At 40.9% G+C, this 18,102-nt stretch overlaps 1 protein-coding gene across 1 annotated transcript; it reads right to left on the reverse strand.

Moving 5' to 3' along the window:
* Positions 1-1,435: 1,435 nt before the first annotated feature.
* On the reverse strand, positions 1,436-16,613 carry riok3 (RIO kinase 3 (yeast)). Its single transcript, XM_042067819.1, has 13 exons — positions 16,237-16,613; positions 15,659-15,774; positions 9,227-9,369; positions 8,803-8,910; positions 8,584-8,693; positions 8,061-8,204; positions 7,225-7,352; positions 5,968-6,150; positions 3,520-3,679; positions 3,047-3,127; positions 2,713-2,802; positions 2,428-2,535; positions 1,436-2,180 (listed from the first exon to the last, which is right to left on the reverse strand). The coding sequence occupies exons 1-13, from the start codon at positions 16,270-16,272 to the stop codon at positions 2,067-2,069; spliced, it is 1,521 nt and encodes a 506-aa protein (XP_041923753.1). The 5' UTR covers positions 16,273-16,613; the 3' UTR covers positions 1,436-2,066.
* Between the last annotated feature and the right edge of the window lie 1,489 nt (positions 16,614-18,102).

The following is an 18,102-nucleotide window of genomic DNA, read 5'->3' on the forward strand; positions in this document are numbered from 1 at the left end:
GGGGAAAAAGACAACGAGTAAAGGGCAAGGCTAGAGTTGGCGAAATTGTGTCTTGTTGCTGTGAAGGAGAACGCGAGAATGACCTGCCGCTGTAGGCTCACAATTAAGAAGCATAAATCAGCCTTAAACTGCATTAAGATGTCCACACATAATGCAGCCTCATTTTTGTCAGCTGAAGTTCGTATCAGCAAATGTGGTTTGGTAAACGGGGACACAGAAGTGAAATAGGTTAACCTGGTCTATTTGAACATTGCTGGTAATCTTAAGTAATAGGCTATCATACAAACCTTGCGAAGGCTTGGTAGCTTACATGTTTCGGATATATCACGTTGCGCATGATATTAACTGAATCTCATGTCGCGCAATAGGCTAAATGTGGTTATCCAACAGATTCATAACTTCAGTAATTGTCATTAGCCTTTATTAATGGTGAACAAACCATACTAAACCAGAATAAAATTTTATTAGATTCGGCTACATTTCAAATCAATCTCATGTTGCATTGATTGAGAATGAACATCCCAGAGTGGAGCGCTGTCTGCTCCCTGGGGGTGTAGCCTGGGTGCTCTGCTGGTGTTTTGCTCATCGGTTTTGACCCATGGGCAGAAAGCTTAAGGTTTTGCAACAGTGACGCTGCAAAAATAGCTCTAGGCTATATTAGATGCGGGCTACTACCGCTATAATGGTTAACACCTCTCCGTTTTTTGCGCGGACGTTTTTTTATTTTTTTTTATCGTGGATGATTTTGTTTATTAAAATATATTTTGAGCCAAAAGTGGAGGGACCATTGGCTCCCTGGCCACTGTGCTTCCGGCGCCTATGGCTGAACTGCAGTGGCTCCCCGCCTCCTATAATTGATTTTAAGGTTATGGTAATTACTTACAAAGCTCTGAATGGCATAGCACCTTCATATATCTCTGAGCTTTTAATATCTTATCAACCACAAAGGAAATATTTTAAGATATTAAGATTTTCCAATGGTTTCTAAAGAACTTGCAGGAAATTGTTGTTACATACACACTGGAAAAGACCACATGCGACCAGAACCAAAGTACAATCCCGTTTCCAAAAATGCATGGCTGTATGGCTTCATTATCCTAACAAAACAATGCCATAGGGCTCTTGTTGTAGGAGGTTTAGCACTTACTAGGAGTTAACTTACCCAGATTTGTTACTTTCTGATGACCATTGTCTATGAACAGTTTGATGTTCCTTCCACAAATACTGGTTAAAACACTTACATGCAAATAATTTCTCTGTTTTAACAATAGATATGTTGTCTTGTGTGCTATTGTATACTGATTTACAAATCATTGGATTCTGTTTTTTGTTATATTTTTCACCTAGTCCAAACTTTTTTGGGGGGAAACGGGGTTACGTGCCATCAACCAGGGATAATACAAAGAGGATTCCTAAAGAATGACATGCAATTATATGAAATTCAAATATTTATTTTCTTCACACAGATTTTGACAGGATGCAAAGGAAGGTCTCAGTTCTCCTGTAGTAAAAGCCTTTGACTTTGTTATTCCCACATACCACGATGAGACCGGACAGGAAATTATACCTGGGCGAGTACGGCATTAAGATTCCATTCTGGAATCAGTTTCAGCTACGCTATACTCACAAAAATCACATATTAAATGCTTTACAGGCAAAATTGCATTCAATAGTAGCCAGACCACACAGAACACTTAATTCATAAGGACACTCTATGAGGACTAAATATTACATATGAGTTTTATTTTTTAATTATTTTTTATTTTCTAAGCTCACACCAAAAGCAGTCATATTGACTTCACCCAACCAGAGTTATACAGGAACAATGGCTTGTTACATACAAGTGCACAATTATAACATAATCATGTGCTAGACTGATGTGCGTACATTTGTGTGTTTGCGGTCTGTCTGACTTTCCTGCCACTCAACAACAACAGCGGCGGAAAGTGGCAGAGGTGGGTGACTGCCTCTCACATCTGGCCAGCTTAGTGACTTATCCAGCACTTCAATATGATACGTGACAACAGAGTATCACTGCTCCATTCAGCACCAAGGTTGCCTTGTTGCTAGATATCCTCATTGTTCTTCTTTAACAGGGGAGGCCCATCATCACTGGTAGGGAAAGTCTTCTTGGTGCGCTTTTGCACATGGTCCTCGTTCCTCTTCTCCAGGGCTTCAATCTATGGGCAATAAAGTAGCATAGGCTTAGTAGAACACTCATTGATGTCACAACTAGGAAATTGACAATGTACAGACCTCTAAATTAGGGAAACATTCCCAGTGTTGTACTGTAAACTTCATGGTGCGACCTCTAGACACAATTGCATGACCTTTGGCTGCACCCGTTTTGGCAGCTAATAGTTATGTTTGTAATTACATTGTCTTAAGAAGCACATCAAGAACAATGAACAAAAACTGCATTCTGACCTGAGCCAAGAAGTCTGCCTCGTTGTCACCGTTAATCTGGAGCCCAGACACGGCGTTGAAGAGTTCATACACATTCATGACATCTGCCACACCTGCCTTATCAAAGAACTGCAGCACAAAAAGGGAGATAGCTGATTAGAACTGATAGAAACCACACCACTCATTCACAATGTTCCTGATAAATTCAAACCCATCCTTTATTCCACAATTTAGGTTCTTACTGTACATTACAAAGAAAGACAAAATTGTCTAAAGGAAGGGGAACATTTTGAATCCATTACTTACAGTGGAAACATTCCTGCAATCACGGAACAAGAACTCCAGGCCATGGGGATGAGTAGGCTCCACGGACTGGCTCACATCAATCAGCCATACCTACCACACAACATACATTCAGATGAAACATTCAACACATGCTGGGTTTCTTTGCAGCTCATTTGCATACTTCAAGCACATTCTTAAAAAAAAATAAGGTAAATTCAATGAAAATACGTAATAAAACCATAAAAAAAAAAAAAAAAAAAACAGAGGAAGATGAACATAAATCTGTTTCTTACAGCAACATCTAAATAACCACACCAAGAACAATGATAAGCAGTTGGCTATTAGAAAAACTCACCTTCCGATCATGCCAGAGCATGTTATATTCACTCAGGTCAGCATGGACAAGGCTGCACTCCCGATACAGCTGTTGCATCATCTGGGACATCAGGGGGGAAAAACATGTTAAAACAATAGTAAAGAACACCACACAGAGCTGTTGTTGTAAAATGATCATGGACAGTGAAACCGTATTTGATGGCTTTGAATGTTTCCATAGTTTTGTATTTTAGTTTTACTATTTGTACCATAGTAAAAGTTAAATGTCATCTCTAATAGACTGTAACAATAGTTCCGACTATTTATAGAAAAGAAAAAAACAGAAAAAAAACAGACAAATAAAGCCATCACACTCACGACCGCAAAAGTTTTCACTCCGTTTCCCCATTAGGACATTTACTTAATCAAAGCTCCAAACTTTTGGTATTGGCACCCTACGTTAATGTTATCATGCAGTATAACTAGAACGAGTTCCTGCCTCCAGCTACTCACATCCAGGACTTGGTAGTAGGCGAGCTTCATGTCCTCACTGCTCAGCATGGCATCCTTCAGCTTGGGAGCAGGCACATGGTCCTGGCCAATAAAAGACATCACCAGGATGTGCTTTCTCAGGATCACAACCTCTGGGCACTGGATGCCTGCCTTCTTCATTCTAAAAGAAGCAACACAGCTTGAGCAATTTTGCCTTCATTCCGAGGGACACACAACTGCTATCGCAGCACGCAAGGCAGCTGGGACTTGCATTAGGGTTCCGTTTTTGAGACTTATTGCTGAAAAATTACTGAAGCGTGAACAGAATTTTGTCTAGGGATTGTCTCAGAAATGAAGTCTCAGTCAGCCAGGAGTGAAGTCAGAAATCTCAGAGAGCTTTATTCACGAATCCGGAGACTTACGTCGTGTTGCCAACAGACGCAGTCTGATGTTACAAACAAGGAAACATTTTTTATACCCTACTGACAGTTCAGACAAGACATGACATCTCCATTAATGGTACGCAAACTTGTTTACGACATAATTACCACAGAGTCAACCATATCTCTAAGGCTGTATCTATCCCATAACAACCAAGGCCTATGGAATCCAGTCAAGATTGACCCCAAGAGAGTAAATAAGGTCTTAGGGGCGCCAGCTCGTCGAACTGGGCCTACCCAGCCTTCTTGGAGGACACACATACAGTATGGCACACACACACAGCACACATACACTCAGCATGAAACACACACAGCGCACACAGCACTCAGCATGGAGCACACACACACACACACACACAGCATGGCTGCGCAAACACCTTGAACATGGAATTCCACAGTTGTTAACTCATAAATCTCTCCTTCACTTTCTGCTTACAGCAGCGCCTCTTTCTTTACCATTTGCACAGACCATACTAAAAGAGTAAATGGTTAAATATAACACACACTTATATGGGAGACACCTTTAAGGCCAGAATTTCTTACTACACGTGGAACTTGTCTCAAGATCAGGTTGCCTCTACTCGAGAACCTATTATCTAAAAATGATCATTTTGATCAGAGGTTCTCAACCTTTTTGGAGCTAAGGCACACCAAAGGTCAAATGAAAACGCCAAGGCACACCAACTTATGGTTAATGATTATGAATACCACACACATTATTAGAGGCCAGGGGTGTTCCCTCATATGCCCATATTTTTTCTATACATGCAAAGTTTCTGTTACAGCTGTATAGGAACGTCACCTATTACCAACCATCCCGTATTCCCGACCTCTTACGTGTATGTGTCACTTAATATTCATTTCTATACAAACCAACCAAGATGGCGGATTCCTAAAGAAACGTAAGCACCCACACCATAAGTGTTTCGAAATTAGCTATGTACCAAAAATTAAATTTTACCGTGACTCGAAGAGCTGTAAACAGTGTTGTATGGCTGCGTGTACAAATCTGCTTGGAGCTCCAGTGGAATTTTGATTTGCGACGAGAATTCTCAGTCTAACCATTGATGTGCCGTGAGAAAGGTTGGAAATAGGCACCCACCAGCCCAGCACTAAACTCTGAGCGTGGTAAACAAAATCAAATATTTCAGGCAGTAAAAGCCCCGGTTAGAACCAAACTAGATTTTGTTCAAATCTACACACCTATGGCTACTGAAAAATGTAAGGTTCATTTATCAAATGTTATTAAAAACATCGTTGTTTTAGAATTTTTGAACGAAAGGGTTGGTAATTGGTGGTTTTAGAATAGTGTGCTTGTGTGTTTTGCTCTCCTTTGTGACCTGGTCCCGCCTACTCCTGACTGCTGCATGGGGGGTTCTGATAGGGCTTTTAAAGGCCGCCCAATTAGCCCAAAGACATCATACAGATGGCTCCTTGGTGCCAGGCAGCAGATTGGTGGTCGTGTGGACTTTGGCTTTTTTGCTGTGTTCTTGTGTTGGTCGCTAAAATAGTCTTACTGTGTGTACACTGTGTTGGCAGTTGTGTGGCTTTTCTTAAGTAGACCGTTGGCCTGTGTGTGTCAGGGCTTATGTCTGTGTTTATTTTCCTTCTTTAACTGTAGCAACTGCAACCTATACTAACAACCATGCTTAATATGGGTGGTAAAGTAATGTGTATTGTATTGTTGTTTGCCTAGAAGGAAGAAGTTGTACATATCTGACTTCCTAAAATGTTTTTAAATTCAGAAGTTGTGTCATTGTTGCATGTAAAAATAACATTAAATTCCTCAAAAATCCACAGCACACCTCACTTTGCCTCACAGCACACCGGTTGAGAACCACTGATCTAGATCATCAACAGACATCCCCAACCCCACCCTTTTCAATACTCATTAGCTATGAATACAAATTTATTATGTTTATATGTACTACTATGAATATCAGAGGCTCAACCACAATGTTGTCCACAATATCCAATTCTGGTTTAAGAAAAGCCACTGTACATAAGACAAGATCCATTTGTGACACACCTGGCTAAGTTGTGCATCTCCTTCTCTGCCCACAGGCGAATGACCTTGCGGGGGTTCAGCTTGCTGAAACGGTCCTTGAAGCGGTAGTCATCCTTGATGTACTTGTCCCGGTTCTTGAACTCATTGAGTGTGGTCTTGAAGACCTTCAGCACAACCTCCCCTGGAACTGCTTTCTCCTCCATGCTGGGATCAAACAATGACAAAACAATAATAAAACACAGCAGTCTCATTTCTACACTATGCAAGATTTTCATCTTTGTATAACCTTTACGAAGCCAATTTCATGGTAAACGAACTTGTAATAGGAGAACCGTTCACCTAGCATAGGCATACAGCATAGCCGTAGCGAGTCGATAAAGAGAGAACCAGCCATGCAACCTCAAGAATAAGTCAAACCGAAGACATCTTGCGAGAATCGTGAAACATTACTTTGTCAGTAGATATAGCTCTTTGGAGATTGTTTTTGCCTGTTATTAATCCTTCGCCTCAAACAAAAGCATTTTCATTGTGTACAGGGGTAAGCCTCAAGAAGTAGGCTATTTACAACGGCAGAGTAAAATATAAATATATCGCGACTTCAAGGGGGAGCTCTACAGTCGCCAAAAATACCCGAAACTGCATAGTATACCTTTAATAAACTGCATAGTATACCTTTAATAATTTTTAGAGGTCCAAGCAGAAAAGCTGCTCTGATACTTCCTGTTTCCACAGCAAAAGACATTCTACAGCAAACCTTTTTTTAAGAACTCACTCTCACATTAAAAGCAAAACAGGAAAAAATATAAAATATGAATGCAGTTTAATAACTGAAATTCTTGTGATGTCACCTTTGCTAATAAAGGGTGGGTTGCAGCTTTAAGGATAGAGCTGGTGGTCATGGGAAGTGGCGGAATTGTGAGAAGTATGCTTCCGTAGCCTACGTGTAAGCTGCAACATAATTTAGCTTCATCCTCTGTCCCCTTACTAAAAGACGACTAAAAATAATGTTTATGGGCTACATCGCCCGTAGTGAGAGATGCACTTAATACATAGAGAGTTTACAAGCCAGTGAGCTGTAGGTCAGTCATGTTCCAAGCAAGACTAAAGGTAACAATGTCTTCAATGAGCTCAAAATTATGAATCTTGAATGGCTGAATAGATTAAAAGGCTGAAGACATACCAGCAGAACAAAAGTGGTCTTTAGCAGTGTTTTTTGTTGGTAGACTTAGGTTTTGTTAGGACATCTGTATTGGAGGAAATAATCTAAAATGTTCTCACCTTCCACCATCAGCATGGAACACCACAGACTCTTTCCCAGTGCTGATGCAGCCATTAATATTCTCCAGGATCCCAGCATTCACCATCTTATACATCAGCAGTCTAGTCTTTGGGTCCACTGCTTGCTCCTGAAAAAAAAGAGCATTACTTATTGATTACACAAGTGGAATATGGTAATACTTCAATGCAATGTTGGCTGTGTTATTTACATTCTTTACCAATGAACTGACTACAGACTCAAAAAAACAAAACAAAAAAAAACTCTTATTCTCTGCTCTAGTCATAGAGCAGTTACAAAACCTTAAAAGGTCGAATCAGCGATTTCAGGCCCAAATAAGGTCCAAACATAAATGATCACATTCATCTAATCTTTCCTAACGATCCGCTAGCTGTCTGCCCCATAAGCAGGCCGTCAAAAAAACACGTCTTTGTAGGCAGCCTAGGCTCTGAGATCTGTACACAAAAACAATTGCCATCAACAAGGGTTGGCAACCCACTCAAAGGCAAAACAAAGTGTTTCAACCGACGAGATGCACGTTTTGTTTAACCGACGAGATGCACGTTTAGGAGAGTATTAATTGCACGGGAGGGAGGGGGAGGGAGGGAGTAGCGAGCTAGCTCTAACATCAATAGATGTGACGTATCCCCGCTATCACTGATACAACCTTTAAATGTATCTTGTGTTTAGAGGTTGTGTTTACGGAATCAGAACAAAGAGATAAGAAAATATGGGCAACATATCAGTCAATGCACACACCAAAAACAAATAAAGTGGCAGTGGTGGATATTCAACATTGAAGTAAGAGTTTGCTGTTGAACGAGCAGCATGCACTCACAGCAGTGGAATGCTCCTTTTTCTCATGCAGCCGGGCACTGCGGCGCTGCTCACTGTAGCAGTGTTGCTTCAGAGCGTTGTACACCTGGTTAGAGAGCTTCAGGTCCATGCCAATCCCGTCACCGACCTGCACCTCTGGAGCAAACTAAAAGGAGAAAGAAAATTCATAACATTTCCATTGCTAAAAGGGATAGTTCCGATCCTTGATTATGATTGGCTGAATCGTGCTAGAAAAGCTATAAACCACTCGAGTCCGTAGGTTACATTGATTTTAAAAAAGTTAAAGGGGGTTTTAGGCCCTCCACATGCACATTGTGCCTAACAATGCGCCTTAGCTGTTCTAAAATCAGTGTAACCTACTACCTCTTGGGAATTATTGCTGTAACATTTAGTTTTCGATGAACAAAACAAGTACTGACAGTTTGCAAGAATACTGTGCTTAATCTCATACATGAATACCTGGATTACAAAGGAACATTCAAAACACAATACATTGGGGGGGGGGGGGGGGGGGACGGGCTCACATGTTCCATGCGTGCGGTGTTCTTCCTTCCACAAACCACCTCATCATGTTTAGTGGTGATGTTTTTGCCTTTCCCAGTGAAGCCCTTTTTGGGGGTGGTGGTTGGTTTATCTAGAAGGGAAAAGAATCCATAGAGGGATAAATGTTTCACCTAACCCTAACAAATTGTTAAAATTGAATATTGTAGACGTAGGATTGTAATGAAGGTAAGCGTTTATACCAGCTCGATAGGGGTCATTACGGGTGTCTTGCCAATCAACTTCATCCTCAGAGCTGTCACTCTCCTCATAAGGGTGAACCATGCGGTAGTTTTCAAAAGATATGGACACTGTAGACACAAGACAAACAAAAAATACAATGTTTGGGCTTATTTTCAAAAACACTATGGTGCACATGTTGTGATTCCATCTCATTGTATGACTGGAGATGTGTCAGTGACTGTGACCATTTTCCAAAACATTCACAGGCAAATGACAGTGGGTGAAACTGTGGCTGAACTGTAATGCAGGAATTGGATTGTCAAAGACACATGTAGCCCAGTCATGACTCTGGACTTCCACTTTTGACGTAACAGCTGACTAGGAAAACTACAGCCGTCCCAGGTGCTATTGTGGATCTTTAGGAATCTAGACCTGTACACTCACCTTTGCTGTCTCCATTGAACTTCTTCTCCTCTCTGCGTAGCTGTGAGTCAAACTCCCTGTCAAACTGCATCTGTAGCATCTGAGCCAGCATCAGGTCACTGTCTGTGTCAGCCTCTGGAGAGGTCATAAGTTCCACATCCACCCTAAGGAAACAACAAAAGCGGATCGTCATCCTGACAGTGCAACAATCCTCTGACCTTTGTTACTGAACAACAGTTTAATACCAGAGGTATGGACTTGAGTCACGATTTTGATAACTTTAAACTCGACTTGAAAAAATTAGAAATGACTTGCAACTCGACTTGGGACTTTCATGCTATTAACTCAAGACTTGATTTGGACTTTGCCTCTTTGACTTGTAATGACTTGTGGCATGGGTGGCATATAACTATTTCCTACCCATACCAACTTCAGCAGCCTCAAGTTCATCTAACGTTACACTAGTGTTGCACGGTGTATCGATACTAAAAAGGTATCACGATGCCTTCACGCAAAAAACGATACAATTTCCGCATCTAGGCAAGTGGGCGTGTCAAGCAGGCAGCTCTGATTGAGTGCGCAGCCAACGTCAACATACAGTAGTTCTTTAACGACCGTCCTCGGCCTTGTGGATAAAACAAAAGGTGAAGTGAAATCTGCAACTATTTCGGATACATCAGCCATCAGGTAGGCTACACAGAGGCCCGTTTGTGAAATATGTTTCAAAGTCATTTAAAAGCAGTAGGCTACGCATGGAACTTGGCTAAACACCTCGCAGACATATCCCAACATTTTTGTTCAAAGAACGACAGGTTAACGAATATGCTATAGAAAACACGACTACATGGTTAGTCCCAAGTTATTCTCTAAAAATAAAGGACTTAATCACACAAAGTAGGCCTACTATTTTACTGACTATAAAAATAATAATTATGTAGGAAGTTTTGAACCCAGAATTGACCTGCACACTACAAAAGTGCACCGAATTCAACACAAATGACTCAATACACTTGGAGGAGGTATGAGTCCTTTCTTTTCCAGATATCTTAGGATTTCGCCGTAGTATCGTTTCAGTATCGAGCATCGTGATATTTATGGCAGGTATCGTATCAAAGTCATAATTTTGGTATCGTGACAACACTACGTTACACCTGGGGTCTCTTACCTATGAGAAGGTCTCACACAGAGTTTAGAAGAGGAAGGAGGAGGGGGCAGGGGATAGCTGCACCTCTGGACCTCAGGTCTCCGTACTGCAGCGGGGGAGCAGGGAATTGCACGCAACTAACGCAATTAATGGGCTAAAATCGATCACACCACAGGCAATCTTTGTAACATGTCTGAGTGCAGTTTGTGCGCTCATTGTGCAAAGTATTTATCAAACCAGCAGCTCATCAGGTAACCAACATTTCTCCGCCCCCTACCGCAATTTACGAGCGTCTACAACTGAGCGGCATACTTCAATCACAAGTGCAGTTGAATAAAGTTCGCTGATGACAACATTAAAACAAATCAAACGTTTAGCGATCATGAAATAATACAATACAAGCAGGGAGATAATAAAGAGCAGTAGTTCTACTCAAACTACTTGTAGCAGGTTATGGAAGAATGGTCAAATCTAGCAAGTAGGCAAATTCAAGTGGATAACTTAAAAGTGAAAGTAAAACATTCGAAAGCCCAACAGAAATTAAGACTGCTTTGAATAAAGTACAAAGACGCGCAACTGATGCTCTGAATAGCAATTCCGTTGTTTATCAAAGTTCTTTTTATTGACGCATTTAACCGTAATTTGGATTAACTCCTGCTTTTATCAGGCGGAAATGTTTCACCGCAAAACAGACATGTACTTTCATGGGCAGTTTTTATACAGGGGAATACGCATTTTACACTCCCACCTTTTAACATGAAACTCCCACTTTCCCCTGACCCTCCTCTAAATGCATATGCATGACACGGGAAAGTGCAATTTGCCATTTTCAACTCCTGCGACAGGCAGTCTGCGGTTTTACCCAATTGCAGCCTGTTTTTGCAAACCATTAACGCCTGGAAACAGGCGCAAATATACATCTAGCCCTCTGAGTGTTAAAGGATAATTCCGATATTTAGCACATTAAGTCCGTTTTCTGGGTTGTTTTGGATGAACTAGAGTGGTGGACACTGAAATTTTGACGATGGGTCCTGTCTCGACTTTTCTGACTCGTTTTGAATCGCCTTTACTGCTTCAGAGGGCTGACTACAGGCATGCATAAACATGTCCTTAAAACAACCTTTAACGTTCGTTTTCAAAACTGTGCAACTCACCGAGTAGTTCGTGGTGTTCGTTGATAATTAAAATCAAATCAATCTCGGCGCAATGTATGATTTCCAGCCGTGTTATTTGCTATTGTGAAACTATTTTTTCAGACACCTAAATACCGGAATTATCCTTTAACTACTTGGGTGTTTATACTACACAAGGGGGACTATCGAGCCCTGTGGTCGGGCATTTTGGCCCTGAAAGGAAATATGTGTGTGCACGCACAGTTTGGGACTACTTCAAGAATCTCCATAGAGCGCTGCCGTTCACTGGGTACTTGACTAGTATAATCACCCTGTTGTTTTTTATGTTTTAATTATTACTTTTTAAACTATTAAACTATTGCCCTTTTATGCTTTTATGTACTGTTACCTTGTGTTTTATGTTTTCTTCTTATTATTAACTTTTTTTAACTATTCTTTGACTATTGCCCTTCTATGCTTTTATTAGTTATTCCTGTTTGCTTTTGTTTATGTAAAGAACATTGAATGACCTCTGTGTATGAAATGTGCTATATAAATAAAATCGACTTGACAAATTGCCTCTAAAAATCACATTTCATTCCTAATATTCATAAGAGGCCTTTAGTCTCCCATACATGTTTTATGCACTCACACAGCCACACACCGACAGAGAGACACACATACTAGGCCTATATGTTTAGACTTTTTAGACAATGTCTTATGCATATGTTTAGAGCAGGAAGGATTACTGTTCATTTTTCATCTCCGTAATGGGACATTTAAAGGTGCTCTAAGCGATGCTGGGTAACGTCACTTCTGTTGACTTTCAAACAAAACAGAGAGCTAGCTCGCTACTTCCTGCCCCTCCCTACCGTGCTGCTCCTGTGCAATTGAAGCTCTCCTAAACGCGCATCTCGTCTGATTTGCTGGAACAGTTTGTTATGTTTTTATGGGCTAGGTTTGCCCAGGTTGTTTTTGTTGCCGTTTTTGGAGCCTGGGCTATCCACAGAGATCGCGTTTTTACCGTTTTTTTACAGTGTATTCAGGACACAGACAGCTAGTGGATGGTTAGGTGATGTTTGCAGTAAGTGACATGAAATGTTTTAGCCTAAAAACGTGTGGCATCACTTAGAGCACCTTTAAAATGACAGTTCTCCTGTTGTTGTGTGTGCCTACTGCAGTCTAGTTTGCCATTGCCATTCTTATGATGATTGAAAACATCACACACTGTAAAAGCAATTCACTCCCCCCATCCACATAGTCATCCACACATTTTCCTCCCTAACTCACACACCTCACATGTGTACCTCAACTCACATTAAAGTTGCTTTATTAGCATGACTGGACATATTACTGCCTGTTAGTAAATTCTAAACCAGTATTGACTCTTAGCTTTCCTCTGTAAGAGAACAAAGGCTACTTTGTTTGTCTTTGGACTTTTTTGGTGTTTTCATTAGGGTCATTTCACGTCAATTCAACGCACTTAGGTCTCAAACAATTCTGAAAAATTTACCAGGTGTACCTATGTTACCCTAGCCTGGGTGCCAGCTGAACTTAGTCCCACCCACAACATTTGAGGTCGGGAAGTTCGGTCTGGCATTGCTCCATTGTAGAGCAACTATGCTTGCCCCAGACCTGGGTGGACCAATCGAATCGGGCTTTACGATGGACAGGTGAGCAACAGCACCTCGTCCATCACGTCACCTGAGCACATTTTGGTTGATTATGTTTGCAACAAAAACGCTGTGGCTAGAAGGAGACAGATGGCTTTTAAGACCCCATATGGAAAATGCATATTATTTCAATGAGGTTGTATCGCTGAAAACGATTATTTCTGAACCAAAGTTGAAATGTGGGAAAACTCATGGTTTCACTTTCATCAAGGGAAAACAGCAGTGTGTTGCATTGACAAGTCATTCCCTCGTTCGTTTGAAATCTGATTGACCACCTGTTCGAGGGATTTACGACAGCCGTCTGTTTATAACATGTTTGTAGCATATCAGTGTTCAACTGAATTATTTTTAAAAACGGAGGGGATATAGGCCATCAGTTTTTTCCTAATAGCCTACCCTACTACGTATCTTAGATTTCGCTAATGAGTGTTGTAGGAGATATTGACGGCACAATAACTTTTACAAAAGACCAGAAAACAATGTTAAGGCATTTGTGGAGAAGAAGGATGGTTCGTGTTTTCTTCCTACATCTCACAGTAAGCTATTTCGTTGCTCTGATTGGTTAGGTCTATCCAATTGAGTGCAGAGGCATTCCCCCCTCTGTATCGGTTGAAACACGCCCCATAATTGACCTGTCGCTAAGCGCCACCCTTAGAACACTGATGAGCCAATGACAGTCCAGCCTCAACGGGACTCGGACATCAGCTCGGACAACTCCATAGGAAACAACAGGGAGGAGGCATAAAATGACAAATTAATGGTTATTTATGGAGTTTATTAACTCAAAAAACCCAGACGGATATGGTCAAACGTTTTGCATGGGGGACGTGTAATACTGATTTTCATCAACAGTACCCTACAGGACGTCTCTCGCGTTTGCAACAGGCTACTAAGCCAACAACGTGGGCACAGGTTCCCTGTTAAATCCCAAGATGAAAATGCTCATTAACCAACTACTATATTCTTACATCAAAAATTAACGTAACCTAACATATCTTAGTATCAATCTTCCGCTAGCTAGCATTAACGTCAGTGGTTTTTGCACGGTGATTTGCACAGCTACTCGCCACAACTGCTTGTCACCTTGTATGTATTCTAAAGTTTTGAATACACCCCTCCATAGCATAATTAAGTCCCTTTTGATAGCTTCTGGAGGAAAGTAAATCCCTTATCGACCAAAACGTCCTCAAAGCCTGCTTTCATATACTGTCAGCTGCCAATGTCCACAATGTATTTCTAATCAAGTCTGGTTTGTTTGTCCGAGTTTTCACACGGTAACAATGGGGGCGGGGCTTAGTGACAGGTCAATTACATCCCAATGGAGCAGTATCAGACTCATATTCTGACTAGAATTTGAGTATGACAACGTCAGGCTAATGTTACCCAGGAGACACACTGTAAAATTACTTTTATGTAAGATCAATACTTTCCAAGATACAGCCAGTTTTACGGGGGGGGGGGGGGGGGGGGGGGTCTATTTTGTTCGGCCTCTTTTTTTTGTCAAAGTTCACAAGCCCATAGCGCAAGAACTAAACCATGTGGGAGGCTCAAATTGTGCATGATGGTACATAAATAGGAATAGTATGTAGCAAAATAGTCACGTTTGGTCTGGATGATCCTGCATGGTCATAGCTGTCCCTCAAAGTTAAACAAAATTTTATTGGAGTTTTTGGCCTCTGTTTAGGCCTTCTGAAGACATTTGTCCTCAACATACGCTCTTGATTTATTTTCCTTATTGAGATAAGTAGAAACACTCTCACAAAAAGCGATGAACAGAAAATAAATTCCTTCAGGGTCTGAAGAGCAGACCTCACAAGTCTGAAAAATCATTTTGGTTCTCATTTTCAGAGCAGCCTAACACCTTGTGGGAATATAAAAAGATTTTTTTTATATTTGTTTCTTTATTCTCCATGATCCCTTCCTTTTAAACACACCCATTTGACTTGTCTTATGCAAATCTTTCTTTTTTATTTTCCACCCTGAACATGGGCAAAATGCACCATTGAGATCGATATGTCTTAGAGTTACCACAGTACCACCTGTGGTTGTATAGAGTAACTAAATGTGACGATTTTGCTACATACTATTCCTATTTATGTACCAGCATGCAAACATTTGAGCCTCCTACATGGTTTAGTTCTTGCTATGGGCTTGTGAACTTTGACAGAAAAAAAGAGGCCAAACAAAATCGGACTTGAGACTTAGTTGTTACTTTCCAAACAGTGACTTTGTCCCAGCCCTGCATATCACACGCCCAGTCATAATTGTTTTGTTTTGTTTTATCCATCAATGCAACTATCATACTGAGTGTGTGTATGAGAGTGTAAACTGTGCCCCTTTAATGTTATCTGCCAGTAAGGAAGGAACTACTAATAATGGTAAAGATTGATTTTCTTATCACTCTTTATAACCTAGTCTGTATAACTTTCTTGTTATTTAGTTCCTTATTGGCTCCCGATGACTAAAATGGAATCATGAGAACTTGTGACATTTGACCCCCGGACAAAACTGGTGAGTGACTCACTCTGGACAAATTGGGAAGGCGTTGTTTTCGTCATCCAGTTGCTTGGCCAGCTGTTCACTCATAACGTCGGATAGGGAGCAGGGAGTCTGAACAGGTCTCACAGTCCCCCAAGGACTCTAAATTGAGGGAGAAACGTGTCAACAGTTAACCTGTCTGATAAGAATATTCCTTCGAAACAAGTGCTGCCTGAAAAAACACTTGTCACAATTAAGCTCGCCTCAAGTCACCTGCTAGTAAAAGCAAGCTTGTTTGCTAACCGAGCAGAATCTCATAACATCGCTTTTCGGGAGTTTACAGTGATAACAAGTGGCTAACAAACTGACAGGACGAACAGAACTACTGTCATATCTAATCGCTTAATAACAGACAACAGTATTTATTGAGCGTACAGTTGTCTAGCCAGCGTAAATTTTCAACGACTTCTGGTGACGACCAAATATAATTGTTTAGGACTAGTTCTAGTTCGAAGCAAGCCGAAGCCCAACCTTATCAGTGTCATCTTGTTAGCTTGCATGCTAAATGCTTACATTCAATCAGTTAGCGTTAATGTTGGCTTGTACACTAGTCAGATGACTTACCTTTACTTCTTTAGGAGATACTTCAACTTGATCCATATTTTCAGTCAGCAGACAGGTTGTTTATGAGGTAATTGCAGTTTATCAAGTAACAGAAGATAAGTTCGTAACTTGGCACGTTCTCGGAAGCGTCAAGTCGATTGCTAAATAGGAAAATAAGTGCTGAGGACTATCGTTAGCTGAAAATAGGTAACGTTAGCTGTAATAAAAGGCTGAGTAATTCCCTTGATAGGACAAATACGACAAAACAATCACGACACGTGATATAATATGTATATATCTCAATGTCACTGTAAAAAACAGTATAAACGATATTAAAATACCACCGATACGGTCGAGCGAGTAGCTATCTCCAATGGCTGAAGTCGAAATAAAATGGAAAGAGAAGGACCGAACGAGCAGCGTATCAGTGATTTTGAAACATAGATCTACTGTGTTTGTACCGCCATCTACTGGTATGGAATATGAATCTCTAGTCTAAACTATACTGACAAGATTTAGGAAAGATTCTTGAAAGATTGGAGTCTTTTAACTAATGCCCCATTCATTCTTTACCTCAAAAGACCTTTTCAAAAAAATCTTTCAAGGATTTTTTCCAAATCTTGTCAAAGTTTTCTGGTGTAAGGATGGCAGTGTTCCAATCTGTCTGCAGAGGAATCAGTCGTTGCTGGTCTGCATTAGCAACTTGTCAGTGTCACTTGACACTATATTGTTCAGCCTTTGATATAGGTACACTAAGTATAACCATTTGATAAGTCACTAGTTGTGCAGAAACGCACTGCAGTAGTAGCCTAAGCCTATACTACTATTGGCCAAGAAGGAAGGTGGCGGTCCCTCTTTGGCATGATTGCTCAAAGGTTGATAATCACCTTTAACTTAACTCAAGGGCCTTTTTGAAGATTTAAATGTAATGGGTTTCTTAATCATCCAGAGACCTTTTCCACAACCACACAAGCGTGCATGCACGCACACACACACACACACACACACACACACACACACACACACACACACACACACACACACACACACACACACACATGTTAGATGCTGAATGGACCAGCCCTACACCAGATTGGTGATTTGGTTGTCATCATATGAAACAAGGTGAAGCAGCAGGGATACTGCAGCTTCTCATCCAAAACTGAATTCCACCTCAGCATGAACCTAGACTTTTCTGACAGTCAAGTGTTTTTAAATGCACAACTTTTGAGACTTTATAATGTCAGAAAATATCTGCTTTTACCGGTAAATGTATGGCTTTCATTTAATCTCAGAAGATGTTTCTCTGCATTTTACCACTCCTCCATTTTTTTTTTAATACAATGGCCCAAATACCAAAGAGTATATAGTCCACTCTGTGCTAATATGTCATCGCACAAATGCATGAGTAGGCAACCTGTTTAAAACAGCAGGGGAAACTATGGCAGTCCCTGCTCCCCTCACTCGAGAAGTCCAGCTCTTCAATATCTGACTCCTCCCATGTGTAGTACCAAGAATATGTGCTCATGAACTCAGGAAGGATGTACAGGGTCCCTTTTTGTACGCCCAACCGCTATAAACATTAATTTGTCCCCGTCAGTCAGAATCATCAATGGGAAACATGGGCAGAAAAGTGAAAATGTCCCAAAATGACAATAAGTGCTGAGTAGGGGGCTGTGTCTGAGGGACTGAACTGACTGTAGCTGTGGTGTGTGATTGTACTGTATGTGGCTGGAGAGTGCAGAGTCACTAGCACAGAAGTAGTGCTTACTGCTGCACTTACCTGTCCTTATTGCACTCTACCTTCATTGGAAGTTGCTTTGGTCAAAAAGTGTGAGCCAAATGTAATTTAATGACTAGGCCTACTTGTGACTGTGCTGAATTGTG

This window comes from Alosa sapidissima, chromosome 17, assembly GCF_018492685.1.
Source record: "Alosa sapidissima isolate fAloSap1 chromosome 17, fAloSap1.pri, whole genome shotgun sequence".
Lineage (NCBI taxonomy): Eukaryota > Metazoa > Chordata > Actinopteri > Clupeiformes > Clupeidae > Alosa > Alosa sapidissima.

Bases quoted from the DNA above. Each gene is read 5' to 3' on its own strand.
- riok3 (XM_042067819.1), bottom strand. From the start codon at position 16,272: ATGGATCAAGTTGAAGTATCTCCTAAAGAAGTAAAG. The intron at 2,803-3,046 runs GTGAGTTTTTCT...GTTGTGTGGTAG, and splicing joins TGCTCTGGCATGATCGGAAG to GTATGGCTGATTGATGTGAG. The intron at 2,536-2,712 runs GTAAGTAATGGA...TTTGTGCTGCAG, and splicing joins ATTGCAGGAATGTTTCCACT to TTCTTTGATAAGGCAGGTGT.